The following is a 23,062-nucleotide window of genomic DNA, read 5'->3' on the forward strand; positions in this document are numbered from 1 at the left end:
GTAGCACTTATAGTAACTTTGACCCTTAAAATTTCATTTGAATCATTAAAAGTACTTGGAAGAAAATTATAATAAATCGAAAGATTATTGAGACCCTGTAGCTACGAAACAAAGCAGAATTGGACCTATGTTGATATGAAAAATAAATCTTATTTTTACGTGAGGAATCTCCCCACGAGAGATGGCACATGTTTTTTGAAACCCTGTATACAGGACGGTCCGAACTGTATTCAGGAAACTTCGGTAGCATATTCTGTGGCAGCAGTATGTCCAAAAATACTTAGTTTCAGAGATACAGGGTGTAGGAGTTTCATTTTTATTTCGATTTTTTCTAAATAATTTCTGAAGTAATGTCAAAATTTGGATGAAAATTGATGTCTGGGAGTTTTTTGACATGAGAAATTTGATTTTGATGTCCATATCTGTAAAAAACTGCTGAGTGAAAAAAATATACATTTCCGTGACTTTTTAAGTAAAAAATGTCTCTTGGTAAAAATCGCTGCGAGCAACCGTTCTCAAGATATTTAGAACGGAAATAGTCAAAACATGTCATTATTGACAAAAAATAAACACGCGTTGAATAGATAGTTATTTAACTGAAATAATTAATTTGGGAAATTTCTATTTTTTTTAAATTAATCAAAAATTTTCTGTGAAAAAATGATGATCAAATAGTTTCTGGCGAACTTTTGGCACAAAAAGATTTCAAATTTATGATTTCAGTCTAATAACTATTTAGTCAACATGTTTAATTTATGTCAATGATGACAGGTATTGATAATTTCGATTCCAAATATCTCGAGAACCATGACGCGTAGCAATTTTTACAAAGAGACCTTTTTTACGTAAAAGACATCGTGAATGTATATTTTTTTACTCAGTAGTTTTATACAGGTGCGGACGAAAAGTTATTGCTCTTCAAACCGGTTAAGATGTAGGTGGCGCCCTCTACAAATAGGAGCCATATTGACATCAAAATCAAATTTATCGTGTCAAAAAACTTCCAAACACCAATTTTCATCCAAATATTGACGTTACTTCATAAATTATTTGGAAAAAAAACGAAATAAAAATGAAACTTTTACACCCTGTATCTTCGAAACTAAACATTTTAGAACATATATTTATACGAACTTTTTTACTTCTTTTTATCTGCAGAATATGTTGTCGAAGTTTCCGAAATACAGTTCGGACCACCCTGTATATACATATACAGGGTGATTCCTGTAAGTCGGTCATGCTTTCGAGGAATGATAGGGGTCGACGAAATACGAATTTTGATATAGCACACTATGGGTCGGAAATGCCTCTTATGCAAGATACAGGGTGTTAAAGTTTTTGAAAAATTAAAGATATTCTTTAATAGTTTTTTAACAGTTGAAGGTATCGTTATAAAATTTCATTATGGGAATCTACCTAACAGAGACACTTCAAATGTAAAAAGAAGAGGTTTCAGTTTCAACCAGTGGTGTAGATGTGATACGTATCGGGTAATTTTTTCAAAAAAAGAAAAATAGTACGCCACTGATGAAAATAAAAATTTCGGGGTTTTTTCTTTTTTTTTATTTACTCGGTTTATTTCCAAGAAAAAATGTCTCGCAACTTTCTTCTATCTAACACCATTTTGTCACAATTTGAAAATAAATATTTGTTTAATGAGAACCTTAAATATGCGAATTATTATAACTAACTTAAAACTACGAATTTTAATATTAACAATAAAAAAAAATTCTAGTTTAAATTAAGTTACCCAAGATGAAGGGTGCTAACGATGCACATGTGTTTGTTTCTGCCCTCTAGTTATAATAATTCGCTGTATTTAAGATTCTCATTAAAAAAATTATTTATTTTTAAATTGTGACAAAATGGTGTTAGATAGGAGAAAGTTGCAAGAGACATTTTTTCTTGGAAATAAACCGAGTAAATAAAAAAACTCCGAAATTTTTATTTTTATCAGTGGCGTACTATTTTTTTTTGAAAAAATTACCCTACGCGTATCACATCTACGCCACTGGTTAAAACTAAAACCTCTTTTTTTACATTTAAAGTGTCTCTGTTAGGTAGATTCCTATAATGAAATTTTATAACGATACCTTCAACTGTTAAAAAACTATTAAAGAATATCTTTAATTTTTCAAAAGCAATAAAACCCTGTATCTTCCGTAAGAGGCATTTCCGACCCATAGTGTGCTATATCAAAATTAATAATTCGACGTCCCCTATCATTCCTCGAAAGCATGAGCGACTTACAGGAATCACCCTGTATATACGTTAGGTAACTTAAATCACTTTAAACATTATTAGGTAATGTACCTTTAATTTTTTGTTTTACTATTACTATTTATATTTTCTATTTTATGATATAAACATGACATATACACAAAAAAAAGACAAACGATTGGTCAGTCAGTGTAAAAGACAAAGATAATCAGATAGTCGAATGTCGCTGACGTGTCTTCAACAAAAATAAAGCGAATTTACTTATCCACGAAGTTTATAAGAAGTATTTGACTAATAAAAAAAAATTGCCTCACTGACAAAAAAACGCTTAAAGTTTTAGAAGGCATATGCCCTCTCGTTGTTTGAAGGAAAAAACTCAAAGAACAAAGAAAAACCATTTAAAATATCTGAATACAACTACAAATCAAGACAACTTTACTTTTTTAAGCAGATACATATCTATTTAGGTATAATTATTGCGCTAACAATAATAAATTTACCTGGCATCCCGGTTATGGTTATCCCGAAGATGATCTATTAAGCTCTCTTTCCTTGTATATTTCTTATCACAGTGTGCACAAGCAAACAACTGTCTTTCTTCCGGTGCCAAGTGAACTTTCTCGTGTCGGTTAAGTCTTGGCTTTTCTTGTGTTTGGAAGCTACATGTGGAACATCTATAGACATTTTTCTGCATTCTAATAAAAGAATTGCTTAATATTAAGTCTGTCTCGAAAAAGTCCCATATAATGATTTCTGATAGAGATTTTTCCTACAACCTTTTTCACAAAATATGCGAGCAAAGAGGGCGCTCATGTGAAAAATACTAATAGATATACAGGGCGTTTCTAGTTTTTTTTTTAAATAAATTGCTAAAATCCCTATTCCAAAAATACCAGAATGCCATAATCGATATTGAGTGGTTTTTGAAATACGAGCATTCAAAGACTAAATTTTCTGTACACTTAAAGCTCCGTCATAATTATAAAGTAGTAGATTGTTTAAATTTTTTAATCAGATATTTAAAAAAAACAGTCTTGAAAAAAGTATATCTAAAGTATGTTTCAGAGTATATACCAGGCGAGTTAAAACTAAATGTAGTTTTTACTGCTCTATTTTAAATAAATCACACATGTATATTAGGATCAAAATAATTTACCCCTATACGAAAGTACTTCGATTATCCATGTGACGCTATGACGTTAAAAAAAATTAAGACACCTTTTTAAGAACGGATATTCCCATTTGAATGAGAAATGTTATGTCAGTAAGCCAGTGATAAGCTGGTTTCCGTCTGACTTACAGGCCCCAGTGTTTACAAAAAATAGATTTCTATTCTAGTGTTATTTAAAATTTAGTGTTTTTATTTTTTTGTTTTTTAACCAGTAGCATATGACTTTAAAGGTACGCGATATAAAACTATAACTGGCCATGTCATATTGCCATTAGGTATCACTAAAATACGAGATATATTTTTATAAACACGTATTTTATATACATAATACATCACATATTTTTATAAACACACTTTATAAAGTTTTACCAGCAATATCTATACTAATATATAAAATCCTTAAGTGACTGACATGCTGATTAATCACGATCCTGCTCAAACCACTCAACATAAGAAGCTCAATTTTGGCATACAGGTTGATTCTAGGGTGTAGAGGTTCCATAAGAAGGGATTTTTCGAAATTCCAGTTCCAAGAGGGTGAAACCACCCCTCAAATATTACAATATTTGTTATTTAAAAAACGGTTAGTCTTTCGGGAAAACGCTTGGACAAGCATAATTTATTAGGTTTTTTACATATTTTGAAATTTTTTAAAAAATCACACAGGGTGTTCCAAAAAGTTGGGTCATTTTTAACCACGATTCTGCTTAAACTGCTTGACGTAAAAAGCTTATTTTTGGCAAACGGATTTTTTGAAAGTCAAATTCCAACGAGATGAAACTACCCCTCAAATATTACCAAGTTATATAATAATATCGCCATATTGTTTTTTCTCATGCTGACATAAATGTGAGAAAATTTTATCCAGTTTGTATGTTAATGGAAAATTTTGCTTTGCTTTATCATCACCATTACAAATGATTAATTCGACGCGAACGAAGTCGCTGGTACACGCTAGTTTATAATAAACGAAAAATAATCATTAGTGTTTTGACAGAAGGAAATAAATTGTCTGATGGTTTGACACTTAATGTCAAAGGAAACTAGATAAAATCAAGAAAAAATACGCTTTAAAACTAAATCTTAAATATCTTAAACACGATTCAATTTAGGTATAGGAACATGTAGTTTAAATGTAGTATAATCAAAAAGTAATGAATTGAAAAACCTTTTCACTAGTGAAATAAAAAAAAATGAGTTTTTTGAAATAGATAGCCACATGTCTTCTCTTTATGCCACAGTGGCTGCGGTAATCACAAATCTGTCGTTTAGGCTATACGGATTTTTTTTGAAATGCACTTTTTTCCCTCCGAAAATTTTAAATATTTTTTTCATCAACAACGATTAATGTTAGGTATAGAATGTTTGATATCAAAATTCATAAAATTTTACAGAGAATTTAAGTATGTAATAAAAAATAGGGATACCCATTTAAAATAAGAAAGTTGCTGTCAAATTCTGGTATTTGCAGAAGTGCCGCCATATTGAAAATAATTGTAATCAACAGATCTCGTTGTGAAGCAGCGATGTGCAAAAAATCTCCGATCCAGATATTGTAGTTTTCTAGAAACTTCTAATGCACTTCTTCTAGCGCTTGAGACACCCTGTATAATTTAGATATAATTCTTATGCTAACAATATATTTACCTGGAATCAATATGAGTATTCCTAAGGTGGTATTTTAAGCCTGTCTTTGTTCTATATGTGTTATCACACTGCGCACAACTGAATAACTGTCGTTGTTCCGGCGCCAAGTGAATTTTCTTGTGATATCTAAGATTTATCCTATATCGTGTTTGAAAGCCACATATTGTACATATATAGACCTTTTTCTGCGATTCCTTCAATTCCCTCGTTCTAATAGAATAATTTTTAAATATTAGTCTTTTAACTCTATAAAACAGGGTTTCTTTGTTATAATTCACAGATGACTTTAATTAACAAGACTTTTGTTAAACAAATAAGACAGAATCACCTATACAGGGTGTTTCAAAAAACATGTGCCATCTCTCGTGGGGATATTCCTCACGTAAAAATAAGATTTATTTTTCATATCAACATAGGTCCGATTCTGCTTTGTTTCATAGCTAGAGGGTGTTAAAGTCTTTTTTTTTTCGAATTATTATAATTTTTCTCCAAGTACTTTTAGCGTTTCGAGTGAAATTTTCAGGGTAAAAGTTACTATAAGTGCTACATATTTTGATGCTAAAAGTGTCGATAGACTCATCAGGGACGTGCATATGGGTTATCAATGGAATATTTTTCAAAAAAAAAGAATGTACGCTACTGATTTTTTTTCTTTTGACATCAAAATTGTGTAGGCCGTTTAGTGCCAATTAAAAGTTATCTCTTGATATTTTGTCGAATTCGGCCTCCTTGATGAGATAAACGCAATTTTATTAATCACAATTAATAAAATTAAAGTAAAAATCAAATTAATAAATTATATATTTTACCTAATTTATTATTAAATATTATTACTGTTAGTTTTTATTACTATTAGTCCAACCTACAGCATTTTCAAATAAAAAAATAATGGTATTAAAGACATTTAAAAAAAATAATTTTAAAAAGTTTTAACATCCTGTAACTCTAAAACTACTCGTATGCTTTTCCATACCCATGTTTATAGGAAATTTGTTTCATATTTTTTGATAAGGAATCAGTGAGTACGTATTTCAAACTTTCTCAAGTTAATGATATTACATTTTTTTAAAGGTTCCTATTAGACTTGGATCAAGGCAAATTAATAAAATTGCATTTATCGACAAAATATTAAGAGACAACTTTTCAGTGGCGTAACTATCGATGTGCCGTGTGTGCGAAGCACACGGTCCCGGGCCCCCAGGGAGCTCGGGCGCATCCGGGCCGCATTTCCATATCTATCACATGCTATCGCGAATCAAGCAGAATCGGGCGATCCCGAACTAAGTTCTTATCTTTCACATGTCTTCTTAACTACTTAACTAGCACACGCTATCGCGAAAATAACTTATTACTTTACACTTGTTCTTGTGCAATTTTGTAGCTGTGTTTTCCTTTTTATTTTGCAAAATAAAAATAACTGGAAATATGTGATTTTTCATTAGAGCATTAAATTTGACAAAAAGGAAATTTGCTGTATTGTCACTGGATTTCTGTACCATCGAATAGAAATAGAACTAAGCAAGTTGGTTAGGTTAGGTTAAAATTATACTGGTCACACTAGTTAACTCAAAATCACAAAAACTCTAGTTTCCTAATGGTTGTATTAAGGGGACGATAAGGCAGCTGAGTTACGAGAGGTGCCCGAAACTGCCACTTTTTTTGGCAATTATTTCAATAGAAAATGAAGTTGCTCGTACAATAGACATTGGTAATATTGTGTCAACTTTCGCCCATGCTAAAGCAAGGAAAAAACAATTTTAACATGTTCATGTTCCTATTTACATTGTTTATTTTAATGTAGTTAGTTTTGTTGTTGTTTTTATTTAATTTTTTTATTTGATATTTTATATGTTTTATGGTTACATATTCTGTGTTGCAGTAATAAATAATACTATATAAAAAATAATTTGATAATGTTATTTCTAACCTAAAATATGAGTGCATGTTATTCAGATTAGTATATATAAGTATTGAAATATGTAGGTGTAATAGGGGGCCCGGTAAAATTTTTGCACACAGGCCCGTGAGTCTGTTGTTACGCCACTGCAACTTTTAATCAACATTAAGTAGCTTACACTATTTCGCTATCAAAAGAAAAAAAAAGTCAGTGGCGGACATGCTTTTTTTAGAAAAATATTCAAAAGATAACCCAGACAACCCATATGTACGTCCCTGGTGAATATGTCGACACTTTTTTAGCTTTAAAACACGTCGCATTTATAGTAACTTTTACCCTCAAAATTTTATTCCAAACGCTAAAAGTACTTGGAAGAAAATTATAATAAATCGAAAAAATATTAAGATTTTAACACCCTGTAACCAGAGAAGAACAAACGTAGAGAAGCGACAAAACGAATCCCGCCAAAAAATTTGGAGTGGGAGGTAAACATGCTAACTGTCATCTCAACGTGTTTTCGGAATACGGCCAGCGTTGCCATTGTTAATGATAAGTCCTGAAATCTTACTATTTTTTTATTTGTGTAAATAATCTTTTTTTGAATTAATTAATCTATATTTTATCCTTACCTTATAATAGTACTTAAAGAAAGAAACTAACTTTAAGGACTAAATATTATTAAAACTTAAAATAGATGCAGGTTTTTAGCGTTTAATTATTAAAAACTGCCTTTTGCAAAATTAATAAATTGCCCCCTTGTGAAAAGGGGGTTTAAATTAAAAGCCTTGTTATATAAATGAATAAATGAATTAGAAAAAATATTTACTTAATTCTAATTTTGAGAATATTAGTACTGGGCCATCAATTTCACAAAAACTGTATAGTCTAATAAACAAAGAACATTTGGAACACCCATGTCCTCAATTTCCAAAAGACTATGCTCTAAAACTCTTTATCAGGCTGAAAATATTCTATACTATAAAATATACGAATAGGGACCTCAAAATAAAACAAAAAGATAAGAAAACTATTAGAAAATTAAATATTTTATCGCATATAATATAATTTAATAGCGGCGCTAATTTGAGTTGTGTTATCTTTAAATGTAATATGGTTTTTTTATGTAAAATATGATGTTTTAATATATAGAGTGAGTCTTAAATAAGTGCAAATATTTTCAGGGCTGGTAGACCTCGATAAATGAAGCATATTTTGTCTTTACCGTTTTTCAAATAAGTCCAGAATAACCGAGATACTTTGAAAATTAAAAAAAAAACAATTTTGGTTACATTTTTAGAACCGCTGAATCTTTTCTGGGTTTTCTTCTTTGTAAATTTAATCTACCACCTCTGTTCTCATATTATAAAGATATTATGTTTTTAAATCATCTGCTGATGCACTGATGTAAAGTGTTTTAGTGTATTGTGGTGAATTAGTGTTTTATTTTGCTGTTTTAATACTCCAGTTCCTACCCTTAACTGTAATCCTGTTATTTACTTTTTTTATTTATTTTATTTCTTTTTATTTATTTATTTCATTTTAGTTTGGTTTAACGCTTGTGATAACAGCTGATAAATATTCGAATTTTTCTTAAAATTGTTTTACTTAAACGGTAAACACACTTTCAAATATTAATTTCGAAACGAACAATATTATCAGATACGATTTGAAAATGTCTCTCTAAAAGGAATATGTTAGAAAATGGTTAGAACGCGGTAAAGCCACAAATCGCGGAAAACCGTTAAATCTTAAAAATAGTTACTATTCAATATGATTCCTAAATATTTCTAATATACCTTTTACTGAACATATGTTTTTTCAGTGTACAACTTTTCTTATTTCTTTTGCCTTCATTGAATTTCTCTCAGTGTAGCTATAAACATAAACTACTATAAACATGATATCTGTCACGTACGCCAATTTGAAGGTCACAAAACTTGGTCCCCCCTACTTCAATAGTGCCGACGGGTTTGGTCGCTTCTCTGCGTTTGTTCTTCTCTGCTGTAACTACGCAAAAAAGCAGAATCGGACCTATGTTGATATGAAAAATAAATCTTATTTTTACGTGAGGAATCTCCCCACGAGAGATGGCACATGTTTTTCACACATGTTTGGCACATGATGGCACAGGGTGTTTCAAACCCTGTATGTTAACGCTATAGTTGGAAGGTTATTATAACTTTACATCTCTCCACGAAAGTATATGTTATGATCTATGTATAATAGTGATGTAAAAATTCTAAGTAATCGTTACAAAGTAACAGTTACTTTACGAGGACTCGAAGTAACGCTTACTATTTGAATTTAGGACTCGTTACTCGTTACTAAGCTAATTCGTTACTTTTGCGCCAGCAGTAATCGTAATCCGTGGAAATGCACGAACCGAGGACTCGAAACTCGATACTGAAATATTCCTTACTTCGACGTAGGTCTAGTTGTTATCAATATGTTTATGTTTAAAGTAGTGACTTGATGCCGGCGGTGATTTATGGCAAATGTGTGATATTTTTATTACAATTATTATGATTGGCTCATGCCGACCCTGTGGTGCTCTGTCCCTTTGCCGTTTGTTGTCGTTTTTTATTTATAGAATAGAATTGTTTATTTAGATTAACATGTCTTAGATATTAATTAAAAATGGATTCACGTTAGCCACAAAAAATGTTAACATCTGAAAAAGCAGAGCAAATATTTTTCTTCTTCAAAAGAGAATAGATATTTCGCCACTTAAACTGTAAGAAAATCTACAAAATAAAAATAGTAATTTTTAGTAAACACTGCTGGCGTTAATCCAAAGGACTTTTTTGAAGAGATGAATCCGCCACAGAGGAATATACATTTTTTTAATATTTTTACATTTTAACAAAAATATATACATTTTTTTAATTTTTACTCTTTAATGTTTGCCTATTTATTAATGTAATACAAAGAGAGAGAGAGAGAGAGAGAGAGAGAGAGAGAGAGAGAGAGAGAGTATAAAAAAATACTTTATATTTATCATACACATATTTTCTTTGTTTGATTTGTTTTCTTTTATTTTTAATTTTATTAATAGTACATAGTTTTATTTAACATATCATTATAAAAATATTATACATATTATTAAAAACATATTATTCAGTATTTGAATACCGAGTATTAAAATTATCCTATTAAGCCCTTACGCTAGAAGAAAGTAGAAACCCCTTATAGGTTAAACAGAGCATGCAACGAAGACCGCCGCGCACAATAAGTAACGAAGTTCCACGTCAAGCCCAAGTCTTCCAACCTGTACACAAAACAACGATTATAAAGGAGCGATACTAAGTACCAAAGTAACGAGTAACTAAAGTAATTAAAGTAACGAGTCCAAAGTAACGAGTCCTATTACCAAAAGTAACTAGTAGGTACCATAAAAGTAACTAAAGTTTACATCACTAATGTATAATTCTTAAACAAAAATATATTTACCTGGAATCAATATGATTATTCTCAAGGTGGTATCCTAAGCCGCTTTTCGTTGTGTAATCATTGTCGCAATGTTCACAAGCAAATATCTGTCGTTCTTCTCGTGTCAAGTGACTTTTCTTGTGCTTTTCAATATATGACTTATCTATCGTATAGTAGCTACATGTGGAACATCTATAGACCTTTTTCTGCGGTACATGCGCCCTAATAAAATGTTTAAATATTACATACATACAGTCTTGTAACTTTATAATTTCCCCAATGACTAAAGAATCCAAGGACAAATAACATCCGAGACCAAAAACCCGAGAGTAAATTGTGACGATGTCACCAAACAGTGCCGTGGCACATTTTTATCTTAACCTAGCTGTTTGACTACGCCTATGATGTATACGATGGTATCATACTAATTAATTACGAAAAAAACGTATTAAAATGTTAACAAAAGGTACAAAACTAGTATCGACGTATAGCACACATCAAGTACATATAATATCAGAAAAATAATTATCGAATTCATTAGAACTATCATCATCGAACTAAGAAAACGCTAAAAAGGTGGAGCGGTCTATTTATTTATCTATGAAAAACGTAACCCCTGGCTCTTTCTTATCGCTGCTGCTTTTACACTTGAAAGCTGAACAACTCATCACCACTGTAATAAAGTTTATACATAGTGCACTACACACAAACTATCAAAAATCGCTAAAATTGTCGCTGGTGACCAAATGATGACTCATTGTTTGCCATCAAAAGAATGGCGTCAAAGGTCACAAATTCTGCTGCAGCCCGTATAATAGGGACGTTGCATGTCCTTATATTCTTTAGTCATTGAGTTTCCCTAAATTTTAACCTCACATATCTACCCCTATTATGATCTAAGATTACGGTTAAAGTGACCAGATTTTGAGTCAACCAATGACGGACGCAGGAGCGCCGGCAACAGAACTAACGGAGCAGTTTCATGAATAGTACTACACTACTGACGCATATTTATACAGGGTGTTTCAAAAAACATGTGCCATCTCTCGTGTGGAGATTCCTCACGTAAAAATAAGATTTATTTTTCATATCAATATAGATCCGACTCTGCTTTGTTTCGTAGCTAGAGGGTGTTAAAGTCTTAGTAATTTTTCGATTTATTAACCCCTTCGCGACCAGGCTATATTTGTTAAACCTAGTATTATTTCAGATTTGCAAAAAAATAAAAAAAATATTTTTTAAATTTATTTCGTATTGGTGAGTTTCAGATGGGTCCCTAGAATTTTTTTTAAGATTAAAAAGTAAGAAAAATTTTAAGGGGAACCGGGGGGAGGGGGGTTAGTCACACAAATAAAAATTTGCTCAAAAACGTTTCTTTATGGCTACATATACGTTAATTTTTGGAAATATATTTGAAAAAATCACCCCCTCCCCACCCATCCCCCCTTCCCCTGAGGAAACTATTCCTCAAAAAGGTAGGGGAGGGAGGGGGTGAGTGCAGATGGAGAATAAGAAAAAGAACTGCGCAAAAAAACTAGTTACACCAACTTCATTATTTGAATAAAATTAAAATCACTTTCCCCCAAAACAACCCCTAAAATGTGGGGAGGTGAGGGGGTGGTGAAACGTAAGAAGAGGAGACACAAAAATACTGGTCTAGATTCTATTTGCTTTGTAATAAAATTTAAATAGTCAACCACCCCCCTAAACCCCCAACCCAATCGAACATCCCCTAGCCCCCCCCCCAATTGCGTGGTCTAAAATTCAAATTTCTCCCCCTTCTCCAAATAACGGAGTAAGTGCGGGTGGAGAGTAAAAAAAGAACTGTAGAAAGAAAGCTTTATAAACACTGTATTTGTTAATTTATATAAAATTTAAATCACAAAATGGGCGGTCTGAGGGAAGGTAAAAAGTAAGAAAAAGAAACTAAAAACACTAGTCTAGATATCTAGATAGTAAGAAAATAGACTAAGTTAAAAAATACTGGCTTGTATAGGTACCTTTTCCCTCGCGATTGTTTCGATACGCGGCGGCAGGAGTTTAACCTTGAAAAATCGACATACACAATACGAAACAAAACAGAATCGGACCTATGTTGATATGAACAATAAATCTTATTTTTACGTGAGGAATCTCCCCACGAGAGATGGCACATGTTTTTTGTTAACACCCTGTATAATTTTTAAGAAAACATGAAATATAATAGAAAATATAGGTTAATCTTAAAAATATATAGCAAAATGTATTAGTTAATAAACAAAAATAATAACAAAAAAAAATTATAGATATATAATATAGGTACCATCCTGCCGAAAAATTAATATTTTCGCAAGAATGGCTCTTTTTAGGGTTCCGTACCTCAAAAAGAAAAAAACGGAACCCTTATAGGCAGGGCCGTATCTAGACCAAAATTTCGGGGGTTTTGGCTTGGGGGGGTACAAAAGCTGTTAGGAAAAAAGCATAATAAAAAAATCGCTTTGGGCTACACTCAAATCTTAATTGAAAATAAAATGTTAAAAAAGTAACAGGTAAAAATTATTAATCTTAAAGGATAAACTGGGTCTTTTCCCTGGAAAAACGATTGACTACCTCTTCGATATCGATATTTATTTCTCTATGTACGTTTAATAGAGCAAGTCCTGTCAATCACTCCTGACCTGTAGAGTTACGTAGGGAGTCCTTCAATCGTCTTATGCCGCAACCGCACATGCGGCATTTAGCGAACTCCGAGCGCTCGTCAACTACCGAACGCTCGTCAACTACCGAACGCTCGTGATCGGACTTCGCCTTTTCATCCACACATGCGGGCTCTGATAGCAACAACATAGAGACGAGCGCTCGTTCTCGTCGCCGATTGGGTCGCCGAACTCCGACTTCCTCATCCACACACATAGGAAATCGGCGAAGCCCCGATCGGAGATCGCCGAATACCACATAATTGCAGCATTAGAGTTGAAAAAGACCTTTCTGGTGTAGCTGTTGACACTTGTAGAGTTGCTAGGATCATTAATAAAATGTATATATTTGGAAATATACACTGGTTACACTCCGATTATCGTTTCGATGGCATTTTAGGTCGGTCGACTGCAGGTAGCTGCTTCCATTTTTGCCGCCACAAGTCTAGTTCTGCCGCTAAAGTGTCATAGTCCAAAAATTCTTTGTCTAATAGCAGAACAATAACAAACGTTAATCACGTTAATGACCAGCAAAACACACAACATTCAAAAGTTTGTCCTTGTCAAACTTTTGCTGTTTTAAACACTTGAATGTTGAAAGTCGAAAATCGAAAATGACATTTGCTTTCAAAGTGGAAAAGTGAGGTTAGGGTGTATAATGTATATTTATCAATGACATTATGGTCGGTTCATACAGCCAAATAAAATAAAATAAGAATAAAATAAAATAAGAAAGTTGGTTATATGGGATACCGTACATGCGTTCATACAGCCAAATAAAATAACAAATAAAATAAAAAGTCTTTATCTTTTAACTTCTTGTTTTATTTTATGTGAAAACGGCTTTGCGCACGCTTAATTCTAACCTACAAATATTTTCAGTTTGGATTTAATTTATTTTTAATTTCGCATAAGTAAAATGTATAATATAGTAGGCAACGAATAAATAAATATACTATAAATAGTAAAATTACTATAAACAATCGTAAAAGTTAACTTTTATCCAGCCTCATCCTACTGCGCATGAGCAAATATATATTTCTTATTTTATTTTATTTGCCTGTATGAACGCACACAAATAAGAATTCCTTATTTCTTATTTTATTTTATTCTTATTTTATTTTATTTGGCTGTATGAACCCACCATAAAGAATACAAGGACAAATAGCACCCGAGACCAAACTGTGACCATCCTTCCAAACAGTGCCGTGGCACATATTTTACTTAACATTGCCGCTTGAAGGGATATTTATATTTTTGATATTATATGTTTTCACAACGCCTATGGTGTATCGGGTGGTATCATACTGATTAATTACGAAAAAAACGTATTAAAATGTTAACAAAAGGTACATAACTAGTATCGACGTATAGTACATATCAAGTACATATAATATCAGAAAAATAATTATCGAATTCAATAAAAAAACGCTAAAAAGGTGTAGGGGACTGTTAATTTCCCTATAAAACGTAACTTCTGGCTCTTTCTTATCATTGTGCCTTTTACACTTGAAAGCTGAACAAATTACCATTGTAATAAAGTTTATACAAAGTTCACTACACACAACCAACTATTAAAAATCGCTAAAATTGTCGTTGATGGCCCGTATGGGCGTTACATGTCCTTGTATTCTTTAGTCATTGATATTCATCCATCTTCTTCTTCTTCTTTTTTGTTTCGTTCTTACTTACTTAATGATCATTACTTTTTAAAAATTTTCGGCCATAATTTCGGGGGGGATTTGAACCCCCAAAACACCCCCCCAGATACGGCCCTGCTTATAGGATCACTTTGTTGTCCGTCTGTCTGTATATACCCTTTATTATCTCGGGAACGCGTGGAGATATCGAGTTGAATTTAATACCATATACTCAGGTCTACAGTCCCTTCCCAAGTAGCATTTTTAGACACAAAATTGAAACAAAATCTCTGCTGACAAACATTGCGAAACAGTTTCGTCACTTTTTTGATACATATGTTTTGTAACATAAATCGCTTTTTGTTTCGAAACATTTTAACAAAATATGGTTTCGCTATGTAAGCTATGACAATAAAGATCTTAGTGTCACAAACTTTTAAGAAACAGATGTGGCTCACATTTACAGATCTTGTACCCGTTTTGGGCCTGAAAAGTTTCCATAATTTATTTGATATTCTGTAAAATATGAGAACGTAACCTTACTTTATCGTTTAGATTTTGTTCTGCAGTTTTTGCATTTAAGCATTCTTCTAGTTTTTATAGTACTATAATTAAAAAAGCAGAAGGAAGGACATATGGTGAGTACAAAAACAGATATTTTTCTTATGCGATTTTATAATAATTTATTATACGAATTACAGAGATGATTTGGAACAGGAGACCGAAGAAAAATATTACCAGCAAACGTTTTTTTCTCTTTTTCCCGCAATAGAATACATCTTTTGTTTTAATAACTATTGTATTTTAATAAGTAAGTAAAAATGTTTTAATTATTTTGAACAGAAGTTTTGACAGGACTAGTTCGTCATTTCTACACAGATAGCGCTAAATCGAAACATTTTGGAAACAAGGTTTCCATTTATTGTCAATTCATTTTCGAAACACGAGATTCTCTCTTAAACAGTTTCTCTCGACACAAATATGATATAATGTAGATGATTTGTGTCCGACTCCAAGACAAATTTATAAAATAATGAATTAAAATTCCGCCATGTTGGCTAGTGATAGCGCTAAATCGAAACATTTTGGAAACAAGATTTCCATTTATTATCAATTCATTTTCGAAACACGAGATTATCTCTTAAACAGTTTTTCTCGACACAAATATGATATAATGTAGATGATTTGTGTCCGACCCCGTGTCAATTTTATAAAATAATGAATTAAAATTCCGCCATGTTGGCTAGTGATGCTTTTTTAACTAAAAATATATGTTTTTGTCGGCTGTTGAGCTTTTAAATGTTGATTTATATACATATTTTTATTTTCAGGACCATGATATAAAAATAAAAATCTATATTTCAAACAAAAATATTTTGTAGCAAGAAATAATTATTATAGAAGGGGCATTAAAACTATTAAAGAATAAATATACATTATTAAATTAAACGATGAATTTGCTTTTGCCAGACATTGTTTGTGCGACAAAAAAACTTGAAAACAAAGATTTTAAGACAAAAAATTATGGCGGTGGTCGACATTGTTGATGGTTTTCATTTTGAAATCCACACACAGACATAGACTATTTTAGTTTGGTATTTTGTTTCTTCACATTTAAAAACAGTGGCTGCTGAAAACGGGGACATCTTAGACACAAATTGGAGAAAATGTTTCGAAACATTTCCTCTAAAAGTTTCGATTCCGCATCGAAACATTTCAGGAAGCCGCTAGTACCACCACATGTGATAACATGTAATAAAGCCATATAAAATATATAGGTTTCGATAATGTTCCCTATTTCCAGACACAATTATCAGAAACATTACCTAAAATATGTCCAAAAATGCTACTTGGGTTGAAGCTGTGAAAAAATCAAACTTCTAAGTTAAAGTAAAAAAAAGATACGGCCGTTTATGCTGCAAAAAACGTATATTTCGACTTTCTCAAAGGAATCAAAATTTATAGGGTATTTGCCAATACAAAATATAGTCTTGATTAAAAGTATGTAATCGATCATCGAGGTTAAGCAACGGTATGCGCAGTCGTAATTGTATGGGTGACCAAATCTTTTTGTAGATTTTTTAAACGTTTACTAATGCTAGAACTAAAAAAATACATCTAAATGAATAACTTTAAAATTAACAAATTAAAATTTATAGAATTTTATGCATTATTTCTTTCATACATTATTACCAAAATAAAATATCTTAAATATAAATACTACATAATATACTAAGTGTATATGTACAATTTTTAATTAAGAAATAACTTTTTTTTGGATGGTTAAAATTAATATACAGTACGTCCCCGGATTGTCTTTACAAGAGGAAAAACTTTTTTATTATTGACATTTTGCGAAAAATGCATTCTTCATAAAAATGTTTGCTTGTTTTAAAATGGTTAATCCCGTTTATACTTCTCCAATTTTCCACATCGTTTTAGAGAAAATTAAGAAAAACATGAAAATATAGTTGAATTTTTTTAAGTCATTCTTTATTAGATTGTTATTCATATAATTTTAATTACCATAATATTTTTTATAATATACAATAATACAAATAATATACATAAGGTTGAATTTAAAATAACAAGGATCTAAGCAATTTTAAAACAAAAGGCAATAAATAATATTTTTGCTCTCCCTGTGTAATATCCAATGGGTTTATTTAGACAGATCGAATATTATCGACTTCCGTAAATTTATAATCCAAATTTCAACTTTGAAAATGTTTAATTCATGGTTTTACCAATGCTTATTCATGATCATGTTTTTGTCAATTTTACACATGTTTTATTTTTATCTCAAAAACTAATAGAGATAGGTATAGGTTAGTATAATAGAAAAATTATGGGATATGAAAGTAGTTTTTAAACGGGTAATAATATACTGAGTGTTCTATTTAAAATAAGAAAAATGCTGCCAATTTTCAAATGATGCGACAACACTGTAACGCTGAAAATATTTTAGAAAGATGGAGAAGGTGCCTTTATGTAGAAATTCAAATTTTTCATAAAAAGTCACCAGTTCTCCATAAACGTCTAACGTGCCATCGCCGTGAATCACACTACCGGGTGCGTCTCAAAAGGGGCTCACCCCTATAACTTTTTTATTTTTTCAGATAAAACAACGAGATTTGGTATGTTAGTACATGACATAAATTATGATTGATTGGTATATTCAATTACTTTTGGTCACTTCCGGCCTCACCGGAATTGACTACACTTTTGATTTTTAAATGGCACCCTCGGTATTTTTTACTTTATTCGATAGAAAATGACACTCTGAATAGAATGACATATCATATGTCAAATTTTGACATTTTCGCATATGGCTTATTTGTAATTATTATTATTATTATTAACAAGTCAGGCAGTAGACGGCAAAGCCAGTAAGACTGCACATTTCTCTAGTATATACACTATTTACACATGCTTTAATTTCTATTGCACTCTCATAGTTAGCGTTTTAGGAAACTGTCTAGTGTGTTTTTAAAACTATTCACACTGGGTGCAGTCACAATGTCCTCTGGTAAGATATTCCATTGGGCCACCACACGGTTTGTAATAAACTGTTTTCTCGAAAGTCTATGATACCTCTCTGCACACAGTTTTAGGGGATGTCCCCTCAAATTGGCATTGTTATTTCGGTGGAAAAGAACTCTCACACGAGTAGTGGCTATGTAGTATCTTATAGTATTCTATGAGATCTCCCCGGCTCCGTCTCTCCTCCAATGTTGTAAAACCAAGACGTTTTAACCTCTCTTATTTTTTAGGGTTGGTGGGATCTTAGTTGCACGTCTTTGCACTCGCTCCAAGAGGTCCATATCCTTGCGGAAGTATGGGGACCATGTCACCACAGCATGTTCTAAAATTGGCCTGATGTAGGTCTTATATGCTTTAAGCAGGGTTTCCTGGGACATCTCCCGGAATGCACGGCGAATCATGTATACCAGCGTGTTCGCGCGTTTTACCACCTTTGCCACCTGACTCTCCCACTTCAAGTTTTCTGATAAGGTTACGTCCAGGTCATTCTGTTCACCAACGGATATTAAAGTAGTGCCTTTTATGCTGTACTCCAGTCTTGGGTTATATAGCCTACATGCAGTGTGGTACATTTGTCAGTGTTAAGACGTAGCAATTGTAACATGCGGTTCATAACGAAAATTTGACTCGAAATACCCAGTGTGTGGTATCAAATTATTCCTAAAAAAATTCTTTTTCCAAATATGCTAATGAGCCACCCTCGTTCCATTTGAAAAAATTGAGATATGATTAGAAATACTAATTGGGTATCGGCCAGGACAAGACACTAAAAACATTAGACGATCCCAAGAATACTATCACAGATTAGGTATCCTATAAGTATACAGATAAAAATCTTGTCCCTAATTCGTGGTACGAAAATTGTTTTTTATGACGATGTGCAAACGAGTCAAATTTCCTGTGCACAAAAATAAACTCGCGTAAAATAACAATAAACAGCGTAATAGAGAGATATCGCTAAACCGAATAGCCTGCATGGACGTTAATAAGGCCAGGTGTTATTTTCTTTACGTGAGGTGGCATTAATTCTCTTCATTTATAGTTATCGGATCGGAAAGAATTTTGCTCGCGTCGCGTCCGCTATTTAAACTTAACCTAACTTTGAATTTAAAACTTTGAAATTGTTCTGTTTACTAGGTATTTTAAAACTAAAGGGCTAAAGTGCTTATTTCCAGTGCTTTATTGTTCAACGTCTGCCAATGGGTTTAGGACAACAAGCAACAAATTCTCTCTAGATTGAAATTTAAAATACAATTTGTTTTTGAGCGAATATGTCAAAAGTTGATATATTATGATATTATGTCATTCGATTCAGAGTGTCATTTTCTATAGAATAAAATTAAAAAATACTGAAGGTGCTATTTAAAAATAAAAAGTTGTAGTCACTTCCGGTGAAACAAGAAGTGACAACTATTTTATACAGCATTGTGGATTATAAAGTCTGTCCAAAGAGTCAGAACTAGCAAAATACTGTATGGTAAATAAAAAAAAACAGACAATAAATCATTTTATCAAAGTACAACTGCCATTCTGTGTCATGGAACGTATAAAGTGCATGACTTATGGAATACATAATCTTCCAAAGGTTAATACCTACATATGTTGAACAGTAGCGCGTGGAAGCGCTGGTCTGCCGGTATACCAGGTGTTTTTCAAAAATGGCTCAGCCCTATAAGGTTTTAATTTTTTCTGATAAAAAACGAAATTTGGTATGTATTCAATTAGTTTGAGTCACTTCCCGTTCGGCGGAAATGACTACAATTTTTGATAATATATAATATTATATGGATATAATAGAATATAATATAGTCATGTTTTAGTCATGTCTCATGGCTAATCTTACTGTAGGCTTGCCCAATAAATTCTTTCTTCTTTTTTACATGAATTTACATGAATTACGTGACTAAAAGTTTATTTGATATAAACTACTTAGATGAACTATATACTATATATGATTTAGGTACCATTCTTATGCTTACAATAAATTTACCTGGATTCACTATGGTTATTATAAAGGTGGTTTTTTAAGCCTGGTTTTGAAATATATTTGTTGTCACAATACGAACAAGCAAACAGCTCTCGTTCTTCCTGTGTCAAGTGAACTTTCTTGTGTCGGCGAATACTTGATGCATATTGTGCTTGGAAATTGCATATTGAACATTTATGGATCCTTTTCTTTTTTTCCTTCGCCCTAATAAAATAATTTTAAAAATTACAATGTGAAACTTGGAGTTTTGAGATATTTAATAAAATTTATATATGCATGCTATAATAAAAAAGATTGTCAATATCCTGTACATTACTTTTCAGAATTAATTCTTGTACCGAGTTTAAAAGTAGAGAAATAAACTTTACTGAAAAATTTGATTGCTTCGTTAAATGTATACAGGGGTATCAAAAATTGCTGGTTTTTTTTAAATAGGTATTTATTTTACATAAAAACTTGTAATTTCAAATGCAACACGAAGAGATCGCCAAGAAAAGTTCAGATTCGTGATCTATTTACATCAAAATACGCTGCATACAATTTTTTTTATGAAAAAAGGAAGACTTCCAAATCTTTCCAATATTTTCCGAGCTTTCTACTGAATGACAATATATAGGTAATTACATATCAGAAAATATCAAGTAACAATTATTTGTAAAATATGAGAAATTTTGAAATTTTAACAATAGATTCTTTGCTAGTACAAGTTAGTTTGTGCTAGTACCCTTCTAGTACAATTATATTTATTTTATGAATATCATATGCAACCAATGATTCACTAATCTGAATAAAAGCAATATATTTTTATATTTGATAGTATTAATTATATTATAACTTAGTTAATTAAGTAAACGATTGAATATAACAACTACTGTGTTAGTAATTGTTTATTTAAAAATGGTATTTTGATAATTTCTAGAGTTCAAATAAAATAAAAATCTTAAAGGAAAATGAAAACATATCGGCAACATGGCACGAAAATTTGTAAATTAGATTTAGATGGCCGATTTACCGATTTGCTTAATATCAAGGCTTATATTTTTTAAGTATTATCGATAATTTATGTAACAAAGTATTGTTTTTCGTTGACCCAAATGATTTATATACACTAATATTGAAAGCTAGGTATGTATTTATTAATAAAATAGGTGAATTTAGAGTTCCACCGCAGAGCCAAAATGTTACCGATCAATCTTCTGAAAACAATACCTCAAGGCATGAATCAAAATTTCTACATAATACAAGGATTTAATACTTACGGCTTCAAATCTATTTCTTCATCTATCTTATTCATAGTTTTTAATAAAAAAGATCAGTACCTGAAAGAGAAAAAATAAAGAGTTCAGTTCACAGATATGGTTCACAGCCATACAATAGGGGTTTTCGGAAATAAAATCCTAGATTAGGTAGTTTACTAATCAGCTGTTCCAAGATCAGTGCTGAGAGTAATCAGAGCTGGTAGTTTAATTACGAACGGTTGGATCATTAGATTAACCGGGTTAACAATCACATTTAAATATTTCGTAAAAAGAGATAAATTAAACAAATAATCCTAATATCCCTCTTTAACGATTGTATAAGATCTATTTTTATCTTATTTGTTTTGCTTTAAGTATACTTTTTAGTTTCTGTAAGACTATTTTTTATAAAAACAAAATGTGTTTTATTTTAGGCTTTTTTAAAATTATGCCATTTAAAACAAAAACACTATAAACTTTATTTTAATCATTTATTTACTGCCAACATATATTCAACATTCCATCATATTAATAATAAAAAAATATATCAATTTTTATCTACCATTGTGATGAAAATTTTCAGAATTGTCTATCAAGTTCCATTCTTTCATTATGCCTGGCTATTTTAATCTAAATGTTTTAAACCACTTTTCTGTAGTTCAGTTTTCATTTTTTTCCTATTGGGTGTCTCCGATAGTGCTTTTTCGCAGTCAGTATCTTTAGAATTACTTGTTGGTTTTTTATTTATTTAAAATCTAGAGTTACTTGATGCTATGCTGATTGGCTCATTTTTACGGTCACTAACAAAATATCATGTATTTGATCAACATTAGATAAAGTGATTTCGGACAAAACGGTTATTAAAAAACTTTATACTTCTATGCGGACCGTTACGTTTAAAATTACCCTAGAAATGATCAGCTGATTAATTCTACCCACCTCGTTAGGAGGGTTAGTAGGATCACAACATATGGCAAAAATCGAGTTATTCGGATCACTTTCCGAACGCATTGACTCGTTTTGAGATCACTTTTCGAACGTCTGGATTAGTAATCCTATCAATCCGATCAATCAGATCACAGTTTCCGAAAACCCCTAATGAATATAAAAATAATTCGTTTTGTTCACACATATATCTTTGCACACATATTCAGATATGTATTGTCATTTATATTTTATATACACCTAAATAATAAGCAATATAGGAAGTAAGTATTTATAAACGCAAAATCTTTCTCCAACAACTTTTACAACAAAATATCCGTAAAAACACAAAAACATCTGCTAACATGCCACGTATGCCACAGGCTAAAGTCCACAGCAGTCCACAATCCACAGGCATGCACAGGCATTGCACAGGCATCCACAGGCAGGGTTCGGAAAACTACATGTTAGTTACTTTTAAAAACTACATAAACTACATTACATGTAGTTTATGTAGAGGGTGTAGTTGATGTAACCTATGTATGTAACTTTCAAATATCAAAGGTTTGAGGTGAGATTATAATAAGTTGAAACTTTAGAAAACACAATGTATTTAAGAAAACAGAAGAAATATGGCTTTAAATATAATATTCAAACATCATATTATTTAAAACCCTCATATAAAGCAAAA

General features: G+C 31.5%; 1 protein-coding gene across 2 annotated transcripts in view; it reads right to left on the minus strand.

Moving 5' to 3' along the window:
- Positions 1-22,776, minus strand: part of LOC115880001 (zinc finger protein 354B-like) — a 41,227-nt gene extending 18,451 nt beyond the window's left edge. Inside the window, exons 1-6 of one of the 2 annotated variants that reach the window (XM_030897096.1) lie at positions 22,633-22,776; positions 21,469-21,528; positions 20,213-20,413; positions 10,386-10,586; positions 5,039-5,248; positions 2,721-2,915 (exon numbers count right to left, since the gene is read on the minus strand). In XM_030897096.1, coding sequence (XP_030752956.1) covers positions 2,721-2,915; positions 5,039-5,248; positions 10,386-10,586; positions 20,213-20,413; positions 21,469-21,503 — 842 coding nt within the window. In that variant the 5' untranslated portion in view covers positions 21,504-21,528; positions 22,633-22,776. Of the gene's footprint in view, positions 1-2,720; positions 2,916-5,038; positions 5,249-10,385; positions 10,587-20,212; positions 20,414-21,468 lie in introns of both variants that reach the window. The other variant, XM_030897095.1, reaches the window with a different exon arrangement.
- Between the last annotated feature and the right edge of the window lie 286 nt (positions 22,777-23,062).

This window comes from Sitophilus oryzae, unplaced genomic scaffold (genome assembly GCF_002938485.1).
Source record: "Sitophilus oryzae breed Bouriz unplaced genomic scaffold, Soryzae_2.0 scaffold_1604_pilon_pilon, whole genome shotgun sequence".
NCBI classification, from domain to species: domain Eukaryota; kingdom Metazoa; phylum Arthropoda; class Insecta; order Coleoptera; family Curculionidae; genus Sitophilus; species Sitophilus oryzae.